General features: G+C 39.8%; 2 protein-coding genes and 1 non-coding gene across 9 annotated transcripts in view; 1 reads left to right on the forward strand and 2 right to left on the reverse strand.

Annotated features, from left to right (window-relative positions):
- Positions 1–18,169, reverse strand: part of LTA4H (leukotriene A4 hydrolase) — a 34,855-nt gene extending 16,686 nt beyond the window's left edge. For 3 of the 7 annotated variants that reach the window (XM_055238754.2, XM_055238757.2, XM_063614269.1), the window contains exons 1-9: positions 17,787–18,056; positions 11,473–11,603; positions 9,857–9,977; positions 6,894–6,962; positions 4,647–4,751; positions 3,581–3,633; positions 1,668–1,740; positions 1,261–1,401; positions 59–82 (exon numbers count right to left, since the gene is read on the reverse strand). In XM_055238754.2, the coding sequence (XP_055094729.1) occupies positions 59–82; positions 1,261–1,401; positions 1,668–1,740; positions 3,581–3,633; positions 4,647–4,751; positions 6,894–6,962; positions 9,857–9,977; positions 11,473–11,603; positions 17,787–17,945 (876 nt within the window). In that variant the 5' untranslated portion in view covers positions 17,946–18,056. Of the gene's footprint in view, positions 1–58; positions 83–1,260; positions 1,402–1,667; positions 1,741–3,580; positions 3,634–4,646; positions 4,752–6,893; positions 6,963–9,856; positions 9,978–11,472; positions 11,604–13,115; positions 13,140–17,786 lie in introns of those variants that run through there. The other 4 variants (XM_055238753.2, XM_063614270.1, XM_055238756.2 and 1 more) reach the window with 4 other exon arrangements.
- The window catches only part of CCDC38 (coiled-coil domain containing 38), a 199,503-nt gene that overhangs the window by 142,659 nt on the left and 34,474 nt on the right, over positions 1–22,370 (reverse strand). The window lies entirely within an intron of this gene.
- On the forward strand, positions 18,454–18,525 carry TRNAD-GUC (transfer RNA aspartic acid (anticodon GUC)). Its single transcript has one exon. It is a non-coding gene; the product is annotated as a tRNA-Asp (tRNA).

Raw genomic sequence — 22,370 nt, forward strand, 5'->3', positions numbered from 1 at the left:
AAATCAGTTGACGTAATACTTCTTAAAGGTAAGGCCATAATGAAAACGTTTAACTTACATTGGAGAGTGACTTGTCACCTGCCTACAAAAAAAGAAAATTACCTTAGTATTTTAGTAATCAAATTACAGACTATCTAAAAGACTGCCTACCTAAATACTTAGCATACTGGCACTGGTGGTCCACTGTATTTCTACTACAGCACTTCAAAGAAGGTAAAAGAGACCTTAATTAAAAAACAAAAAAAAATACAGAACTAAAAATTAGCATCATTCTTTCTTGCCCTAATTCTAGGGAATTTTTGCAATACAATGAAAGCCAGTCTATTTGTGTCTAACTTCCATGAAACATTTCTTCTACTTCCATTTTTACATCTGCTCTTATTTACCCATCACTTTCTTTCTCTCCTATTACCCAAAATATATTTAATAAAACTTTAGAGTGTCCTATGTGTCCTGTGCTGTATTTTATTTATTTTGTTGCTAATCCATCACTCATTTTGGTTCTAGGAAGAATTTAAAGTAGCTCACAGGCATATTAAACAGAACAGTGTACTATGGCCCTAATCCTTTCCTATACATGGTGTACTGATTTTTTTTTTAATTGTACCTACACACCAAGTGTAATTGGTATAGTCTGTTTGTCTGGATACATAATTTATCAATGAATTGTTGTTACACAGCGCCTCCATGCCCAACTCCCCAAATACCGTGAACATAATATTCTCCTTCTCCAAATGGCCAGATTATTTTCCTTTCAAAAACAAGATGGAGGCCTGGTGGGGTGGTTCATGCCTGTAATCCCAGCACTTTGGGAGGCCAAGGCAGGTGGATCACGAGGTCAGGGGATCGAGACCACCCTGGCCAATATGGTGAAACCCTGTCTCTACTAAAAATACAAAAATTAGCTGGGCATGGTGGTGTGCACCTATAGTCTCAGCTACTCAGAAGGCTGAGGCAGGAGAATCGCTTGAACCCGGGGGCAGACTTTGCAGTGAGCTGAGATCGCGCCACTGCACTCCAACCTGGGCAACAGAGCAAGCCTGTGTCTCAAAAAACAAAAAAAATGAGATGTGATAACCACAATAAACAATAAAATTAGAAACAAAGGTTACACGAACAAGAGAAAAGATTTTTATACATATATACATTATTAGGACTCTAAGGTTCTTTACATATATATACATATTATTAGGACTCTTAAGGTTCTTAAGTTTATTTTTGAAAGATGTCAATTTCAAATGAAGAAATAGTTACACTTACCAGTAGAGTAGGAGTTACAAAAGTAAGGCAAGGATTCTCCATGCCACCATAAGGGAAGGACGGTGGCAGGACCAATAGGTCATACTGTCCCCATACATACGGTCCTCCCAGATCTTCTGCAATTTTAAGCATAGATTCAGTCTGAAAAATCAACACATATATGTCTGTATGTCTTAATTATCACCATTGTACATTTCTTAAAATTGTATATTGCTTTCTATGAAGGTTACAAGTTAATGATTTTTATTTTAAATGAAAATGATAAAAAGAAAGTAGCAACTGTACATCTACATAAAAGACAATCTGATTATTTCTCCGTATCACTTAAAACCATCACATTTCACACTCAAAATCTTCAATCTACTGTCTATCACAATGACTACAAAGGATAACTGTATATGACCAACCTCAGAAAACTCATAAGCAGACTTTTCCACCTGCTCTTTCTCAGACCACACCAAAGTTCTTGGGCCAATTTGCCTGCAAGATTAAAAAGCTTAATAAAAAAGAAATTCACAGCAAATGATTCATCTGGTTCTAAAAAGTATTTAATGTCTTGTAGACAAACCTTTACAGTGAGAGTGCATTTACCATGTGCTTATGGGAAAGGGATGAGGTTACACGGCCTGAGATGCAAACCTGCTGTTGTATATGCAGCAATAGATATGCAGCTCTCTAAGGAGGTACAGGCTGGGCCAAAAGAAAAAAACCAAGACATAAGTTGTCCCCAATTAGTTTATTGCCTCTTGTAAGATCTCTTGAGGGTCTCATTTCATCCCTCAATTTCACAACTATAGAAACCCAGTCACAACTCATAAGAAACTATTCTCCTGTTTTTTTTTTGAGACAGAGTCTCACTCTGTCACCCAGGCTGGAGTGCAGTGGCGCGATCTTGACTCACTGCAAGCTCCACCTCCCGGGTTCACACCATTCTCCTGCCTCAGCCTCCTGAGCAGCTGGGACTACAGGCACCCGCCACCATGTCCAGTTAATTTTTTCTTTTTTTTGTATTTTTAATAGAGATGGGGTTTCACCATGTTAGCCAGGATGGTCTCAATCCCCTGACCTCGTGATCCACCCATCTCGGCCTCCCAAAATGCTGGGATTACAGGCATGAGCCACCATGCCCAGCTTTTTTTTTTTTTTTTTTTCTGATACAGGGTCTCATTCTGTTGCCCAAGCTGAGTTTAGAAGGGACATCACAGCTCACTGCAGCCTCTACCTCCTGGGCTCAAGTAATCCTCCCACCTCAGCCTCCTGAGTAGCTGGGACTACAGGCATACACTACCATGCCCAACTAATTTTTTATTTTTTTGTGGAGACATGCTCTCACTTATGTTGCCTGGGCTGGTCTCGAACTCCTGGGCTCAAGCGATCCTCCCACCTTGGCCTCCCAAAGTGATGGGATTATAGGCGTGAGCCACACAGCCCAGCCTACAAGACTATTCTAGAACAGGAATGAGTATAAACTTTGTTATGCACTTAAACGTTGAATACTCTTATACAAGAAGAAACAAATAGAAAATGAAGGAAATCCTGTCAGATGCTGTAACATGGATAAACCTTAAGGTCATTACACCTTGAATGAAATAAGCCAGACACAAAGAGAGAAAATTATACTGTATGATCTACTTATGTGAGGTATCTAAAGTAGTCAAATTCACAGGAACAGAAAACAGAATGGGTGTTACCAGGGACTGGGGGGTGGAGGAAAGAGGAGCTATTGTTTAATGGGTGCAGAGTTTCAGTTCTACAAAATGAAAAATTTCTGAAGATCTGTTTCACAACAATGTGAATATACTTAACACTATGGAACCGCACACTTAAAAACAGTTAAGTGTGCTTAAAACTAAGAATGAACAAAGAATTAAGAAGGAAGTGCACTCTATTGGTAAAATATTAGTAAAATATCTTACATTTCTGTAATATTTGTAGGCTTCCAAGTTCTTTAATATATTTTATCTCATTTGTTTCACATAACCACCCTATGAGGTAGAAAGTCAGACATTATAATTTCAAGGATAAGGAAACAGAGATTAAGAGAGTGACTTGGTCACGCTTCCCTGAGAATCCAGACCTCTAAAGGTAAGAGCATGCTCATTTTACAATACTTGAAAAATCTAAGGGATAACTGGTCAAGATTTTTAAATGTAAAATTAATTTGTTGCCTACATTTTATATTTAGATTTGAATTTTTCTAGAGCTGTCAGCTTGATATCTTGAGAAATATGCAAATGATCAACCAATTAACCTTGAGAGAGGTTCAAGATGCCTAAGTTTTGATCCTTCCACAAACCTGAAAATTTTTCCAAAAGCTCACCTGCTTTCTAAAGCTCCAACAACTAAAGCAATCAGGTAGCAGGGTATCGGAACCTAAAGAGGGCAAACAAACGCACACCACGTGCTTGCATTAGTGTTCACAAATGTTACACAGTAAGACAATTCATATTTAAAAGTAAGTAAATTCCCTTTCAAATCTCCTAATATTAGTAGGGATAACTTTGCTTTTATACTTCTCAAATAGTTCTCATCTTTAACATATAGCTTGAAATTGTGATACAAAAAACATTGTTCAAAACATCTATTTGCCTTTTATTCTGCTAGGAACAAAAGCTTCTCACACGTGGAAAAACAAGATCACACATACTATTAAAAGGTACATTTTAGGCATTTCTCAAAAAGTAACCTAAAGGAAGTGCTTTTCCCGTGTGTTTGCCTTTTTCCTCCTGACTTTTAAAAGGTTTTGGTTTTCTTTTTTTATTCCTTTATGTGTCAAAGCACTATTGACATGTTGTAGAGACACACAGAGTAACCTGGCAATAAGTAGATGCCAAAGTTATGGGAGCTTGGAACCACAGAAGCTGCAGTGGAAGTCAAATTATCCATTGTGAGATCAATTAAGAAAACACACACACACACTCACACACACACACACACACACACTCACACATGCATACACATTCTATTCACTGAAGGTCAAAGATACATGTCTAATGACCAGGACTGTAACTGAGTGCATTTTTGGTCTTGACTCCTCCATTTGTAAACACTCTCAACAGCCACTTGCCCACACTGTAGTACCAGGGCAGGAGAATGCATAAGAACACAAAAGAACAGGAAGCCAGCCCCTGACTGGAGTGAGGGAAAATGAAAACAGGCACGCTCTCTACTCTGTCTCTACAGCAAACCCTCTCTTCAAACAATACTCTGTAAGTAGAACAAAAACCCTTTAAAAGCACAAAAGAAAAAAAAACAAAGAACACAAAAACCAAAAGCTGTTCTCAAAATTCTGAAATATTTCAAAAGTAATTTTGCCCTCTGGATGTGTACAAGCTAACTGTAGTTTACCACCAATGAAAACAAAAATCTAGACCCTAGGATCTTACTTTTTGGATGAATTTGTATATTTTCCTGCTTGGGTCTTCTGGGTCAGGTGCTTCTCCATCACGAATAGCACTCATAAGTGCCACCAGTTCTTTAGGGACAGACACCTAATCAAGGAGAAAAATCATTTCTAGTCATAAATAAAAGCTTCTATGTGTCTTAAACTATATATGTAAAACAACCTTTTCCTCCCCTTCTTGACTGTCTAATAAATAGACTATGAACACAAAAAGTATATACATATACAAAAAGTATATATATATATACACACACACATACACATATATATGAACACAATGTGTATATATGTGTATATATATATGCACACATACACATATGTGAATGTGAAATTTCTATCCATTCGCCCATGCACATTAAGAGCAGAGTTTTGGTAGAAACTGGATTAAAATCCCAGCTCTGCCACCTAATAACTAACTGCACAAACTTGGGCAAATAAATATACCCCCAAGCCTCAGTTTCCCCATCAAGTAAGTGTAAAACTTCAAAGGCTTGTTGCAAGGAATATATAATATAAGTGAAGAGCCCAGCACCATCCCTGGCAATGGCAGCCACCATCCCTGCTCCCCCTACACTCACAAAACAGATTCAAAAGGACGTTATGTACTCACTGTAGGACAGAATGGTTTTGAACAATTTTGTTTTGAAAACACACACTTGGAGTTATAAATAGAGGAACGTTTTAAAAGTAGTAACTGTGAAAAACTAAAATTTATTGCTAAAAACTGTCAAATAATTTTCTCTGGAAATCCTTACGGAAAAGACCCTTATGGGGCAAACCATATAGTCATTTAACTGTGTATCCTAGCTCCATGATTCTGAAAGTTTGATTTCTGACGAATGCCAGAATAATGGACTCCCCCAAGTATTAATGATCAAGCAAGAATATATTCCAGTAGGGGCTAGACTTTCATGTTCTTCTTGCATGGCTCAGGACCCAAAGCCATGACTGAGGCAGGCATAGAATTAGAAGTTCCTGAACCAGTGCTACAATTATAGATTCTAAAGCACAAAACTATTCAGGAAATAATTTGGTTCAGCCACCTCCCTTCATTTAGGTGGTGATACGTTATATATATGTGCCAACTGAGGTTGCGAGGTCATAAAACTTGTTCAAGGGTCACATCATTATTTATTTATTTTTTTAGAAATGGGGTCTCGCTATGTTGCCCAGGCGGGCCTTGAACTTCTGAGTTCCAGTGATCTTCCCACCTCAGCCTCCCAAGTAGTTGGGACTTCACATAGTTATTAAGTGGTGGAGAAGAGCCAGAGCACTGGGATTCTTTGCCTCCAAGTATAATATATCACTGCACTACCCTAGGTGTAATTTGGTTGTGGGATGATTTGGGAAGCAAGAAGGCCCCATAAATATGGGTTGGTCCTCATTCTATTTGCTTGGTCTAAGTAGGTCTAGCCTCTGGGATAGTGATTATTTAGTAATTACAGTCCACCTTTTCCAAAAAGAATTAGCAGTACCTACCAAGGGAATAAGTTGGAATTGCATACAGACAAGTCTGGAATATATGCCCACTAGGCTTATATGGCTACAGAACGCATTTATAGAAGCCTGAATCCTGCAAATGTCAATTTTTAAAAGTTAAGTAAAAATTGTTCCTAAGTTCTTATTTCTAGATCCAGGATTCTGAATTCCTTCTTTTTGTTTGTTTTTTTGTTTTTGTTTTTTGGTTTTTTTTTTTGAGACGGAGTCTGGCTCTGTCGCCCAGGCTGGAGTGCAGTGGTGCCGTCTCAGCTCACTGCAAGCTCTGCCTCCTGGGTTCACGCCATTCTCCTGCCTCAGCCTCCCCAGTAGCTGGGACCACAGGTGCCTGCCACCAAGCTCGGCTAATTTTTTGTGTTTTTTTTTTTAGTACAGACGGGGTTTCACCATGTTAGCCAGGATGGTCTCAATCTCCTGACCTCATGATCTGCCCATCTCGGCCGCCCAAAGTGCTGGGATTACAGGCGTGAGCCACCATATCTGGTCCTGAATTCCTTTTTAAAAGTCAGATTGGTTTCCATTTCCTTTTTTTCACAGTTAAAATGTTTAAAACTGCCTTTAAAGTAGAGATTCAGAATGAGTGCCACAGCCTCTTTTTTTACATATTTCAGTTAGAATTTCATTAAGAAAAATAATTCTAGCTCTAGAAATTCAATTATCATCTCTGCTTATCATTTATACCATATTTACTGATATGCATCATTTAATTGAGTTAATAATTCTTAATATTTACCTCTGCAGTATAGGTTAATTTCACAGAAGGAGTGTCCTGACAAGGAAGGATTGCTCTGCAGTGGATGGCCTGAAAAAGGGAGAAACAAGAAGAAATAGCTATTTATCTTTCTGATAAGTCATTAAGAAATCGTTAAAAATTGCAGCATTGTTCTTAGACATATTTTTTAAAAAATAAAAACAGTCCTCATTTCTTGGGATTTTTTTTTTTTTTTTTTTTTGAGACGGAGTTTCACTCTTGTTGCCCAGGCTGGATCTTGGCTCACTGCAACCTCCACCTCCCAGGTTCAAGCGATTCTCCTGCCTCAGCCTCCCGAGTAGCTGGGATTACAGGCATGTACCACCACGCCCAGCTAATTTTGTATTTTGAGTAGAGATGGGGTTTCTCCATGTTGGTCAGGCTGGTCTCGAACTCCCAACTTCAGGTGATCTGCCCACCTCGGCCTCCCAAAGTGCAGGGATGATAGGCGTGAGCCACCACGCCTGGCCTCTTGGGATCTTTCAAAGTCCAAAAATAGATTCTTGGACTTTTAAAAATCAGATTTTCCATCTTAATCTATGGTTAACCCTCACATTTCAGTTGAAGCATGGAGAAACTCATAAGCAGTGTTTCCTACTCTATGGTCTGGGTGACAGTAGGGCCCGGTGAGAAGCTTTTGGAAACCTGAGGAAAAAAGGGCTCTGTAGCAAAACAGACCTGAGAAGTATGGCATACTGCACCGCTGTCTTGCAGAGCCACTAGAACATTAGCCGCCTGAAGGCTCTGAACAGACCTACAATAAACAAACCTGTTTGATTTCTTACATTTATGTTAACACAAAACCCATTTCTCTCTGGTTTAACAGCTAATGGGATGTCAGTGTTCTAATGAACACAGCCTGAGAAATGTTGCTGTAGTCTTGACACTTCAATCTTGCCGCAAACCTTGTAAGTAAAACAAAGAAGCAAAGAAGGGAGAAAGAACAGTCTCTTTCAATACCATCTAGACATATTCATTCATATGATATGCAAAGTGTTTCTCTACTGCCACACCAATCATTATTAACATTGGTTCCATCCAGTATGGCTAGAGGCCGGGTGCCGTGGCTCACTCCTGCAATCCCAGCACTTTGGGAGGCTCAGATGAGAGGATTGCTTGAGCTCTAGAGTTTGAGACCAGCCTGGGCAACATAGTGAGACCTTACCTCCATCCAAAAAAATTTAGCTGGGCATGGTGGTGCACACCTGTAATCCCAGCTACTCAGGAGGCTGAGGTAAAAGGATCGCTTGAGCCCAGGAGTTCTAGGCTGCAGTGACCCAAGTTCGCACCATTGCACTACAGCCTGGGCAACACAGCAAGACCCTGTCTCCAAAAAAAAAAAAAAAAAAAGAGCACCTACAATCTTATACCCGGTCTGCTTACAAATAAGTCTGTCTACTGCTGGTGAACAATGAAATGGAAACCCAGCCTCATTGAGACAGTCTACTAAACTCAAAGGAATTCTGATATTAACACCCTTCTCTGAAGCTATTACAAATCCTAAACATACTTCATTCCACCACAAGCTTTCTTAAAACCCCCAAACTCCAGGTCTTTTCATTTCAGTTCTAGAAAATTCTCCAAAGATATAGGCTCCCAAATGACCTCTAGATGGATTAAGTAAGACTAGCAGAGCCACCTCGTTCTCTCTCCCAAAATAGAGTTCCAAGACCACGCCTCTGGAGTTCCTTAATGGTTTCTAGTTAGGTGACATGGCAATACCAAAGGGGTTTTTAAATGTATTTCACTGGATAAGGCCAAACCCAGGCAAATATGCATACAGAACAACCGTAAGCAAATTCATCAAACAAAATCATGTCCACATGATTCCTATCACCTCAATCATTTATTAATTTAGCTGAAATCTGTTTCCTGTATTCCCAACATTGCTGCCAATAAGAAATGGAATAATATATTCAAAATTAACATTTTCATGACTCACAAATCTTGCATTTCTTGCCAACTTTGGTTAATAGACATTCTATTAAGAATACTGCCTGAAAATCAGATATTCATGTATAGATTGTGCCATTTGTACACTCTTGCGTAGAACATTTCATCTCTTCTAGATTATTAAACTGAGGGTTTCTTAGATTAAAAAGATGTTTCAAGTGACCATAGAAAGTAAACAGGTCTGATTCATATGCTAATTCCTTTTTTAAATGGACTTGTTTTGAAATTTGAACCTAATACACAGGAATATTGGGAGGGATGAAACACGTAAAGAATCTAGCACAATGCCTGGAAATAGAGCAAACGTTTAATGAAGTCAGTTCCCTTAATTGTAAATTATTTGATTACTATGAAAAGTAGGTATTTTTTCTTTCAGAAGACAGTTTGAAATGCATTATCCTTGTGACAGGTATCTCTAATTGTATGGCTCTTTACCCTTAGTTTTAAAACAGAAAACAAAAGTAGTTTAAGGCATGCAATTTTAAAGGCACAGTTAATATATTGATATAATACATACTTTTGTAAATGTGTAAGAAAAATATGCAAAAGCTACATTCCAAACTCAATGGTGGTTACCTCTGGGCAATGGTGTCTGGAAAAGGTTTGGAAATTAAATCTTTCACTTTCCATTTCTTTACTATTAGCATTTTTCATAACCAGTACATATTATTTATTAATTTTTCCTTTTATTTTATGACTATTTACTGAGTACCTACTCTCTGCCGAGTTCTAAGTCAGGCCTAGAAAGTCCAATCTAGGTGGACATATTTCCAAACTGAAAGAAGCTTCTTATTTAAAGTAATGCATGAGTGTATTAATAGTGAAAGATAAAATGAAAATATATAATTTATCTTATATGTTTTTATAAGATCAATTAATACATTATATTAGGTAAAACCCACACAATCCATAAAACCACTGTTCATTTTGCTTCATTCAACCGTATGTGCTGGAATTTTCTGCATCAGAAATAATTCTGGAATCCTTTTTACCTGGCACTGACTAAAGAGATACGGGTGTTCCTTCCCAGAAGTCTGTTCAGGAGTGAGCCACTGGAGAGCAGAAGATTTTGGAGAGGTCTCAAAAGAAATTTCTATAACGATTTCTTGATTTCTGTATGAAACAATTATATTAGTAGAGTATGATTCCATCTAGTGAAAATTTAAACTCATAATACATACACTGAATAATATAAATAACATAGTATGCATTCTCATCACAGATTGGCAGTAAGCTTTAGGTATGCCACATCCTCAGTGGCGAAGTCTCCTCTCAGTTTTCCTACCTAATTGCCAGCCTGTGGGTTCTTTTACCTCTCCCATGCTAACTGCTAGTGAAGGCATAACGGCAACTAACAGTGGTTGACTACCCCGTTGTGTGTCACATACTTTGCATCTGTGATATCATTTAATATTTTATTAGAGTGGAAAAGTGAAAGAAATCATTTTGGGGCTTCAACTACCACAGCAGCAGGTGCCACAGCATGACACAGAGCAGTGCTAGTCTGCAAACTGTTACTGGCCCAGGACAAGACAAGACCAGAAGTTGAGAATCAGCATTGCAAAACTTCTAGAGTCATTTTTATGTCTGTTGAATCTAATAATAAAAAATGTGTGCTTATATTTCATCTCTTCCTCATATTTCATTTTTATTGCATTTTATAAAAGTATCACTCTATGACAGATTGAAGAGGATAAAAATTGGTCCTTTACCCCAGAGAGTTTGAGAAGCACTGATAATAAGGGAACAGCAGAGCTTTAGAGACCAGCAGCCCTGCTGGTGTTTGAATCCTGACTCTATCACTTACTGGTACTGTAAACTTGGGGAAATTATTTGACCTCCCTATGCCACAGTTTCCTTGTAGAATGGGGTGAATACCATCTACCTCACAAGCTAGACTTAAGTGTTTCCCTTCTCTTAAAGGGAAAGAGAAGGCATGAAAACACTGGCCACTGAACAACTGGGGTAGATCACCCTTGTTCTAGGCCAATAGTTTTCACCCTTTTTCCCCTCCCCAATATATCAAGAGGTGGCATATACTCCCAATGTGATGATTCTGGTTGCCACTTTCTTGAATAAGCTATTTCTCTAAGGTTCCCTTTCCTCATCTTTAAGTGTAGATTATACCAGCAGGGTTACTGTAAGGATTAGATACAAGAATGCATTTAAAGCACTTATCCCAAGATTGCTGCACTGTAACAGTTCTATCTTTGGCATTATCATTGTCCTATTAATAAATGCAGCTGACCTCTGGGGCAAGGGCAAGGAATGTGTAGCTTGTAAAAGCTGCCCAGGTTATCTTGAAATGCCTTCTTATGATGGCATGCCCCCGCCATCACTCTAGATATTAGTAAAAGGATGAATCATTTAAAAACTAACAGTTCCAAAGTCCTTGTTGTATTATATACAAACAACATTTTTAGTATCTTAAGTATATATAATTTTAACTGCTGTATCAACTTTAACCTGAACAGAAGATCAAGAGAAGTAGTATACCAATCATTACATATTTACAAACTAAAATTTAAAAAGAAAAAATATTTAAATTAGTTAAAAATATGTTTCCCCATTATTTAGCTGTAAAAGAGAAAGATCACAGCATTCATACTTGCTCAAAGCGATGGGAAGAGAGATTTCCATTGGCGATCCCTTGTAACTTTGTCTTTCTCCAAGAGCATATTTGACTTCTTGTCCATTGATCACTACTTTTTCTATTGTAAGGTCCTTTGTATCCAAAACCTAAAATTAATATTTTTAAATAGTAAGAAAATAGTGTCATTTGCCAGAAAAAACTCGTATTAGGCTACAACAACTAGTTGCTTGTGGAGAGTAAAATACAGAGTGAAATTAGAAGAATTAAAGAGTCAAAAGCTAGTCTAGGTCTCATTTTTTGGGACTCTAAGCATCCTGAAAATTTTTGGGTTCTAAGATTTGCATATATATTGTTAAGTAACCCTAGGACAGTCACACAAATTTTGGGCTTTAAGTAAAAGTCAAATCTAAATCAAAATATGTTTGCTTCTGACTCCTAAAATTTTCTCTATTATGAAAAACTTTACCTATAACTTGTTTCTTTCACTCTGGCTCCTCAATACATTACACAATATATTTCCTCCTAGAACTCATGTACTTTCAAACTTCATGTTCGTTAAGCAAATGAGCAGACTGTATATCACTGTGGTTGTGTATCTAGAAAAAGCCCAACTTGGTATGGCAACTCAGACCAAATGATCCTGCGGAGGATTGGGAGGCCATATCTACTTGACATGGCCAATTAAGGACAACTGCTTTGGGCATGAAGGAGTGGCATCAAGTGTCAGAGTATTTTCTATCCCCAAAATCCTGAGCCCTAGAAATCATACTCTTTAATTATCTCTCAACTAATCTCTTGTCCTAGAATCTTGAACCTTCCTATGCCACAAGACTGTTTCCTAACAACATAAACAAAATTCTACTTGATGGATCTACCCACTAACTATTCTACTTTTCCTCCTTCCTTCCTTAAACTCCAAGGCAGTTTATGACTGCTATGACTGCTACTTCTACTTCCTCATTAATCATCCTCCCTTTCCCCTTCTTCCATCTGACTTTTAGCTCCTTTGCTATTGAAAGGGCAGCCCCCACCCCGATCAACAAAGTCTTTTCTGTCCAATAACCTTGACCTCTGTCTACTCACAGCCGTTATGGACAATGTCATCTGGTTAAAACCCCTTCCTTCGCTTCTTTGCCTCTACACATACATCATAAATGGTTCTCTATTTGTCTAATGTTTTTTTCCTTTCCCCTCCTTTATTCCAATTCAAAAATATGGATATGTCCCAATGTTCCAGCCCCGGCCCTTTGATTTTCTTCCCAAATCCTTCACTCCCTAGCTCTTACTCATGCCCACATCTTCAGCTAGTATCTCTGTGAAGATGCCTGCCATTCTAGTTCTACAGTTGTATTCCCTCCCCAGGACCTCAGTCTAATTGCCTGCTCAACATCTCCATGGGACATAGCACCATACATTGAATAGCCTTCTACAAATTCCAAAAATGATTTTTATCCTCCCTGAATCAGCTTTCTCCCCAGATTTCTTGATTCTGTTACAAGAACTCTTCCAGTTACCTAAGGTTTGATCCCATTTCCCAATCCCACACAGCCACTTAAAAGTTGTTCTTTCACAATGTCTTCATACTTTTCCTTTCTTTCCACCACTAACCCAGGTCAGGCCCTGGACTGGTAGAACTGCGTTCTATCAGATCTCCCTACCTCTGGCATTATTTTTTTCCTTTTCTGAAATCTGGCCTGGCTACATGTAAGGCCAAGAACCAGCCATTTCCCAGCTGCCCCTGGGTACTTTCTTTTGGGGGTACCTCATCTGTTATCCTTACTCTAAATTAGTAGAAGATACAGTTTATATCTTATTTAAAATAATAGGGTTACTCCTTCATATTCTAGTACCTCTCTAGTCTCTTCATACTCTAGTACCTAGTTCTGAATAGCTATTCAGAATAGCTAACTTGTTTTAAAAACTTGATTTATCTTGCATTTATAACAACACATGCTTATATAGATGAATTAACTGGGTCATTTCCCAGTGGAACATATTCTGTTTTCTATATTGGCTAAACTTTCCAAATCTGTTCAGAATCAGAAGTGTCATAGTGACAACTATTTTTTGTGAAACTTTTTGATATCCCCTGTGTTTGTTATAGCAGTTGGCCCTACCCTTTCCTATAATACTTACTGTACTGCATTATAATGATTTCTTTTTCCATTAGACTAAGGGTTCTAAAACAGAGAATGTTACTTAGGTCTGTATTCCCAGGGTTTAGCACTCTGCCTCAAAAATACTAGGTGTCAATTAATGCATGAAGCAGGTCCTAGACCAAGAGAAAACAAAAAATGCAATGTTTAAGCTGTATTATCTCAAGTCCTAAGCCTCAACTATCATTTGCAAACTACTGTTTAAAATTCCCCTTCAAATTTCAGCGATGTTATTTAAAAAAAAAGTCAAAAACTGTAATAAGAAAGAAAAATAAAGAAAACTGGATCGTTGACAAGTTGGATTTGGTACTTTTTAAGAAACATGTGTTAAGCATCAACAGCTCTACTAATTATAGGATATAATTTACTATGTTTCACAGTATCCTCTTTGAACAATACCCTCCATCCCCCAAAAAAACAGTTGTACTTCTCAGTAGCTGGTCAGTTGACATGGAATAGATATCTGATTCCTTTTTTGCACAGGCTGGTAGGAAGCTCCATGTCAACCTTGTGGCCCACTTCTTTTAAAGTGTAGAGGGCTTTATGCCATGGGTTTTGTTTCTCCTATTCTTATTCTCTCTTCCTGCAAATTATTTATTTTTAATCTTATACTATATATGTTGCTTCAAGCAGTCTCAGTCCTTTCTAGAACAAAGCAGAGTTTTTTTCTAAAAAAGCTTTATGCCTCATTATGATGTCTAAATTTACATTTTCTACTTGCTATGTGCAGGGATATGATGGGAAAAAAACATAGGTTTATCGTGAAACACAAAACTAAAACTAAAAAACCACCTTGATTTGATTCCCAGTTGAGCCATTTACTTAGTGAAGGCAAGATGGTTTGCAGTCAGAAATACCTATTATTAACTGCTGGCTTCTGCCTTGGCCATGGCACTAAAACCTCTTGAGCCACTAACCAAAAGAACACCTAAACATTTCTGAAAGTTTCAGTGAAAAGAAACAAATGTGTGAAAGTTATCATAAATTTGGAGGATCAAACTTCAGTGTAAATAACCCAAAACTTGAAAAGAATTTTAGAAAGCTTAGAATTTGTCCGATTAAGGCTCCTTCAGCATTCCTCAACATCACAAACTCTAAGCACGGAGAGGAAAAGAAGACATGAAAAGAAGACATGACGTCTCTCCTGATTCAGCACTGGCACTGGGTCTTCCCGTCTCACCTCTGAAATACAGCTGGCACTATTATCAATGTAGCCCATGTTAAACTTAGGCACTGTTTTCTAATTGAAATCATCCATTAATCAAACTTTCGAATGTCCTCTACATGCCAGACATAGACTATACTAGGAAGTTGAGATACAAAGAGTTATGAAACACAGTCTCTACATTCATGAGTCCCCAATCTAGTGGAGGGAAGAAACAGGTTAACCTTAAATAAATATTAATTAACTAATTAATAAGGATAAGCTCCTGGTCTAAGGCTTTTGTCATAAACGAGCAAACAATTATAAACATGTTATTTTGTACTACAAGTTGCCTTCCTTGTATAACATCTAACATTATTATAATTCCAGGCTCTAATTTGCTAAACAGACATGCCAACCAGAAATCACAATTTTAAAATCTTACTTTTCTCTAGATTTGGGGAATGTAAAAACAATGAGCAGATTTTTAGATTGGGACATTCTTTTCAAGATTTAAACATCCTGACTCTTGCTTACTTATAGAACAGAGGTAAAGTTTTTATTTTACAAAAGTGATGAGAACACATGCACACACAGAGGGGAACACACGCTGGGGCCTACCGGAGGGTGGAGGGTAGGAGAAGGGAAAGGATCAGGAAAAATAACTAATGGGTACTAGGTTTAATACCTGGGTGACAAAATAATCTGTACAACAAACCCTCATGACACAAGTTTACCTATGTAACAAACCTGCATATGTATACCTGAACTTCAAATAATAAATTTTTTTAAGTTTTTATTTTACAAAACAAAGGTAAGTGTGAGGTCACATTAAGCAGCAAAAAGCGACAAAAATTTTCATTCTTTTATTTTTTTCAGCATAGTTTATAATTTAATTTTTTTAAATAAAGTTGAAGAGCAGGAACTTTCCAGTTAACTGAGAGCTTTGAGTGGGTTTGGGGCTTAGTCAAGGTTTTATTATATCTTAAACCAATTGGAATATTTCTTCTGAAATATAGGTTGCAGCTAAAGATTCAAGGAAGAATTTGCTGTTCATATATTAGAAAAACCTCTTTAAATTTCTTCCACTAGCAACCTCGGTTTTGGTTTGGAATCATTCACATCTGAACACAAGTTTCCTGAATTGCTTAATTTTTAAATCTCTAGTACTTTTGAATGTAGGACATATAAACACATGTTCAAATATGGCAGTCCCACGGTGTGGTTTTTCTTTTTTTATTATTATACTTTAAGTTCTGGGGTACATGTGCAGAATGTGCAGGTTTGTTACATAAGTATACACATGCCATGGTGGTTTGCTGCACCCATCAACCCGTCAGCTACATTAGGTATTTCTCCTAATGCTATTCCTCCCCTAGGCCCCTACCTCCGACAGGCCCCGGTGTGTGATATTACCCTCCATGTGTCCATGTGTTCTCATTGTTCAACTCCCACTTATGAGTGAGAACATGCAGTGTTTAGTTTTGAAACTGCATTGAAATAGGACTTCAGCCCTGCCCAGGCAAAGTTGCTACTGCAATTAAAGATAGCATGGTACTTCAAGAAGACCAAAGTGCGATCTACAAGGAAATAGATGCCTTCCTGCTTATAATATCTTTATTTTCTTTCTTATAGTACTTTTGTTGATTACGTATCAGTACATAGAGGAATCGACCTATTTTTCAAATCAATCAGTTTAGCAAAATGTTGAAGGACAAAGTAAGAAAGTACTTATTAGTTCATATTAATGAAATCAAAATGCAGATCTTTCCTACAAAAGTAGGAAAAAGAGACCTGAAAGCCACCAATTCTTATCTGCCCGATCTGATCTGATTGCTTATTGATATGCTTTAGTAGATTTCACCATGCTACACTGTGTAAAATACACATGTAGCATCCTGCCCTGGTGAAGAAGCCGAATTTGGCTGTCTTTTCATGACCCTCTTATTTTTAAAATGCTCTTCTATGAAATTCTTCAGGTGAAAGGTACCTTCAGGTGAAAGGTATAAACCAAATACTATCGGGCAATTTGAGCAAGAACATTAAATATAGGCTATGATACAGATAAAATCATTGAATAATATTCCATGAATCTACAACCTTTCTTCATTCCAATGGTTATAGAGTTTGTAGAAGTATGTGTTTTCTAAGTGAAATAACTACTTGGCTCCTTGGAACCAACTATTAATAAAACGTATTGAATCATCCTTAGAAAACTTCAATGTCCTATCCGTTCTTAAATTATTAGAAGATAAGAAAGTTGAGAAGATTAAAAAGTAGAAAGGACCCTGAAGAGAGAGAGCTGAGCCTAGAGTTAGCAAGCAGGGACTGTTAGTTTCAAAGTAGGGCGGAAAGAAGAGGCCTGCCCGGCCGGGTCTGGGAATCCTAAGAGGCTTGAGAACGACTAGCAGGGAGATCCAGGGAACTAGGAGGGAGACGGATGGGTGATGCCCTGCAAACCTGTGGATTGAAATAAGGGTTCCCGGGAGGCAACCGTGGGATCAGGGATCGACAGGACATGGGATCTGAGACTTGGGTAAGATTGTTGACTGAGGAAGGTGCGCTGGGGGCTGGGAAAAGTCTGGGGCCTGAAGAAGGGGGTTCTGGGCCGCAGGCCGAAGCAATGGGGAGGCCATGGGGTAATTAGATCCAGGAACTAAAATTATGGGGGCTACTGCAAAGATGACACCTAAGGGCTGGGTGAGTTGAGAGGAGTGGACGAGGTGCTGGATGTGCCCAGGGACCTCGGAGAGAGGATCCGGGAGAGGGGCGGAGGAGACATACGTACAAGTGGGGGGTGAGGGAAGGGATGCAGAAGCGTAAGTGGGGTTGAGAGGGGGTGCTGTGGGAGATCTGGGGGCTGAAGTGCACAACATGAGTTGGATGGGGGCTACAGAAGAGCAGACGGGGACGTGGGGCTAGGCAGGGACGGCGGCGGGGTGAGCCGGAGATCCGGGAGCCCGCAAGGACTAGGGGCGAGGGGCAGGGAGCCCGAGAGAGGCGGGCACTGGGCAGGCGCCCCACTGTACCAGGCTGCGCAGATTGTCCTCCTGAGACTGGACCGTGAGAGCGGCAGTCCCGGTCAGCGTCCGGCGAGTAAAGTCGACGCTGCAGCGCAGGTGCAGGTGCTTGGTCCGGCAGACGGAAGCCGGAGAGGCCAACGAACAGGTATCCACTATCTCGGGCATGGCTCTGGGGGATCACACAGCACAGCGACCTACAGCCCAACGCTCAGCTACCAGACTCGTCAATAGAGAACCTGAGGAGGAGGAGGGAGAGAGGTAAAGAAGAGGAGGAGGGATTCGCGGTGCACGCCGGGAAAAGAAGTTTCTTAAAGTCAGACGAGCGTTGGGGGATGGGTGAAGGAACTACAAGTTTCATGGTGCCGCGCGGCAAGCGGGCGCTTTGCTACCTGGGAGCGTGTGTGTTAGGGGTGTTGAGGAGGACCGAGAGTGCTCCTGGAGCTGAAGAAGAGGAGGGGAGTCGGGGCAGTTAGAAGAAGGGTGGCCTGAGAGAAATGATGAGAAATGGAGGGGGAGATAAAACTGAACACTACCATTTTGGCTCTGTTTAACTTCCGTGGAAGTTGTAGTGGCAAACATAAGAAAATCAGGTTCATTAATGGGTGCATGTAGCGAAGGCGGGGCGGAGCAAAAACGTAGAAAAGGCCTATCAGAAAACTTTCTTTTGTGCGGTTCCTCGTTAGTATAGTGGTGAGTATCCCCGCCTGTCACGCGGGAGACCGGGGTTCGATTCCCCGACGGGGAGGCACAAGAGCTGTTTTTCTTTCAGCTGTAAGTAATTGAAGGTTTAAACAGTTGTTTTGTCAGTTTGAGTGTAAACCTGCATCTCTCAAACGGAGAAAGCCAACGTTCCCATCTTAGAAACTAATGGATTTCTATAAAAGTTATGCACTGGTCGCAATGGGAGTGCAGACCTGGGACATCTAGCTCAGCTCTGGGGCCCTTGTGGCAGGTGAACGAGGACTGAAGGATGCCTTGCCTTTAGGGTGGGGCCTCAAAATTAAAACTGGAAAAATTGGAAGAGGCTAGGTTTCGAAGGACCTTAAGCAGGTGGCCTTTTAATCCTGGGTGCATTAATGGGGGACCCACTGAAGTGTTTTCAGCAGGGGACTGATAACTCATGGTCAGACTCATGTTATAAAATGCGGTATCAAAACCATTAGCAGGAGATTTAGGAAACTATTAAAATGGCTCAATCAGAAGATGCTGGGGGCCTGACATAGGTAAGTAGTAAGTTAGGATAGAGAGGAAGGAATGAATGGAAGGAATACTTAGATAAGTGGATTCACAGATTGAAAGGAGACAAAGGGGGCCCAGCCTTTCGGCTTCAGTGGCTGGCTACTCATTAGCCAGAGGTAGTAGTCTATATGAAGAGGATAGTATATTAGGCTGTACTTGCATTGCTATAAATACCTGAGACTGGGAAGAAAAGAGGTTTAATTGGTTTACAGTTACGCAGGCTGTACAAGAAGCATAGCTCCGGTATGCTTCCGAGTAGACCTCAGGAAGCTTACAATCATGGCAGAAGGTGAAGAAGGAGCAGGCCTCTACATGGCCCGAGCAGGAGCAAGAGATTGCGGGGCCAGTGCCACACACTTAGACAATCAGATCCCACAAGACACTGTGGCGAGGACAGCACCAGGCCATGAGGGATCTGCCCCCGTGACCCAAACACCTCCCACCAGGCCCCACCTCCAACACTGGAGATTATAATTCAACATGAGATTTGGTAGGGACATATATTCAAACTAAATCAGACAGATTTAAGGGGAAGACGCTAAATTCAATTTTGGACATATGAAATTTGAGAACCTATGGGAGTCGAAGTGGAGATGTCCATGGGTCACTTGGATATTTAAGACCATAGCTCTGGGGAAGTGTCAGGTAGACATGACCACGTCACATAACGTGGTGGATGAAATTATGACAGTGGGTAAGCTCAACCCAAGAAGAGTGTGTAAAGAGAAGGGTAATGAAAACAGATTGGAAGCTGAGAGAACACCAGAATTTATTGTTTTAAAAAGGGCTAGAGGAAGAGAAACCCATGAAATAAACCAGAAAGAGCCAACCATCAATGCCAGATGCAGTCCAGAGGACCACCGAAGTAAGAAGTGAAAATTCTCTAGATTTGGCCGTGGGGTGAGAGTGGGGAAGGTGGTGATTTTGTTGACTGTCGTGATTTGGTTGAAGATGGAAGCCAGAGAGTAGTGGATTAAGCAATGAAGAGAAGAGGGAGGTGGAGCATAAACCACTGTCAAGTTGCTTGGCCAACGTGAGAAGGGAAGATAAAGGGGAAGCTAGAGAGGAATGCAGCATTGAGAAAGCATTTTTTTTTTTTTTTTTGAGACGGAGTCTCCCTCTGTCGCCCAGGCTGGAGTGCAGTGGCGCGATCTCGGCTCACACAAGCTCCGCCTCCCGGGTTCACGCCATTCTCCTGCCTCAGCCTCCCGAGTAGCTGGGACTACAGGCGCCCGCTACCAAGACCGACTAATTTTTTTTGTATTTTTAGTACAGACGGGGTTTCACCGTGTTAGCCAGGATGGTCTCCATCTCCTGACCTCGTGATCCGCCCGCCTCGGCCTCCCAAAGTGCTGGGATTACAGGCGTGAGCCACCGCGCCCGGCCGAGAAAGTGTTTTTTTTATTTTTGCTTTTTAGGGCAAGAGAAAACTTTAATATGTTTAGATATACAGGTAAAAGGGCTTCTGCAGAAGACGAAAGTTTCTGCAGAAGGATCGACTCAGAGGCAAAAAGGTAGAGAAGAAGAAGAAAGTAAAGATTTCAGAGGTGTGAGGGATAGTTGATGGGTTGAGCATGCTGGTATGGTTCAATTCTCTATCAAAAGCAACGAAATTTAGCTCCAGCAACAACAACAAAAAAAAACTGCTGTATTTCTGGATATCCTTGTGTTGGCCCCTGCAAGCCAAAGGAAAACAAAATAAAAAAATCCCAAACTATGAAATCTAATACCTCACACATGCATAGGTCCTAATTCATAGGGTGTAAGAATCTGTCATCAACATTTGCATTTTCGGATTTTTTTGGCAAGTGTCCTGTTGCCCAGGCTGGATACAGTGGCATGATCACGGCTAACTGCACATTTAACCTCCTGGACTCAAGCGATTCTCGTGCCTCAGCCTCCGAGTAGCTGGGACTACAGGCGCCCACCACCACGCCTGGCTAATTTTTATATTTTTTTGTAGAGACGGGGTTTTGTCACGTTGCCCAAGCTGGTCTCAAACTTCTGGCCTCAAGTGATCCACCTGCCTTGGCCTCCCAAAGTGCTGGGATTACAGGTGCAAGCCACCATGCAGAGACGCAAACATTTTTTGAGGTCACCAAATCTAGGGTGACGAATACAATACAATAGATACCATAGAATTCATTTAGTCAAATAATACACAATCAAATCATCTTCTTTATCTAGTATGGAGAAAGGATAGTTTGTTTTAATAAGAACGTCGTCATCATCATCTTCTATTATTGATTACCAGGAACCCACAGAGTTTATGCCACTTGTGTTTAAATAAAAATATCCACAGGCAACCACAAATAAATTCCTCCATTAATATATTCATCAAAAAATAAATTACAGTAGGAAGTGTTTTCTGAGATACCACTCACCCCAAATATAGCATGTACAAAATTCACAATTTACAAGCAATTGGAGTATTATTGATATCCAATGGGAAACTGAGAATGCTTCAAAAAATGAGGCTTTCCATTGCATCTATAAAAGAAGGATAAGGCTGGGCACAGTGGCCCACACTGGTAATCCCAGCACTTTGGGAAGCTGAGGCAAGTGGATTGCTTGAGCCCAGTAGTTCGAGTTCAGCCTGGGCAATGTGGTGAATCCCTGTCTCTACAAATAATAATAATAATAAAAGAAGGGTAATATCAGGGTCTAGTTACCAAAGGAGACTTAAAGATGAAAAGATGATCTATATAATATATTTTGAAAAGAAATAATACCTATATTTATAGAGCCATATGAACAGGAAGAATTCTAGCCCTGCTGTTCACCTGGAAAAGTTACTTAATCCCTCAATCCCCTCAGGATAATTGAGGCACCTGTGGCCAGTGGAGTTGTTGAAAAGATAAAATGACATAAAGTATGGGGACTGCTTGGCACTGTGATTGGCACAGATTGGGCATTTGTTACATGTTAGCTAATATGATTATTGCTGTTGGCTTTTATTTGTCTATTTTAACCACTGTAATGTTATTTTTCCTTGTTGTGTTAGCAAGGGCTTTTAGGACAACCTGGGAAATGAGAAGCAACCACGGTTTGTACAGCAAAACAAGTCACACCAAATCAGGCCTCTAAAAAGAATGGCAACATTAGCAAAGATATGTTTTGAAATGCATTTATGGTAAGTTTCAATTGTTGCACAAATGCTTCCCTTAAAAGGGCAAAAAGACTTTACATTGTTTTTTCCCCTTCCTTTACATATACCTTTCCTTTCTTGAAATAGTCAATGTAATTTGCAGATATTTATTAAATGCATTCTACTACACTGTGCTACCTAGAAAATAATTGGGGAAGGTTCTGTCTTACCTCTTGGATAATTTATACTCTAGTACCCAGTTA

Source organism: Symphalangus syndactylus, chromosome 13 (assembly GCF_028878055.3).
Source record: "Symphalangus syndactylus isolate Jambi chromosome 13, NHGRI_mSymSyn1-v2.1_pri, whole genome shotgun sequence".
NCBI lineage: Eukaryota > Metazoa > Chordata > Mammalia > Primates > Hylobatidae > Symphalangus > Symphalangus syndactylus.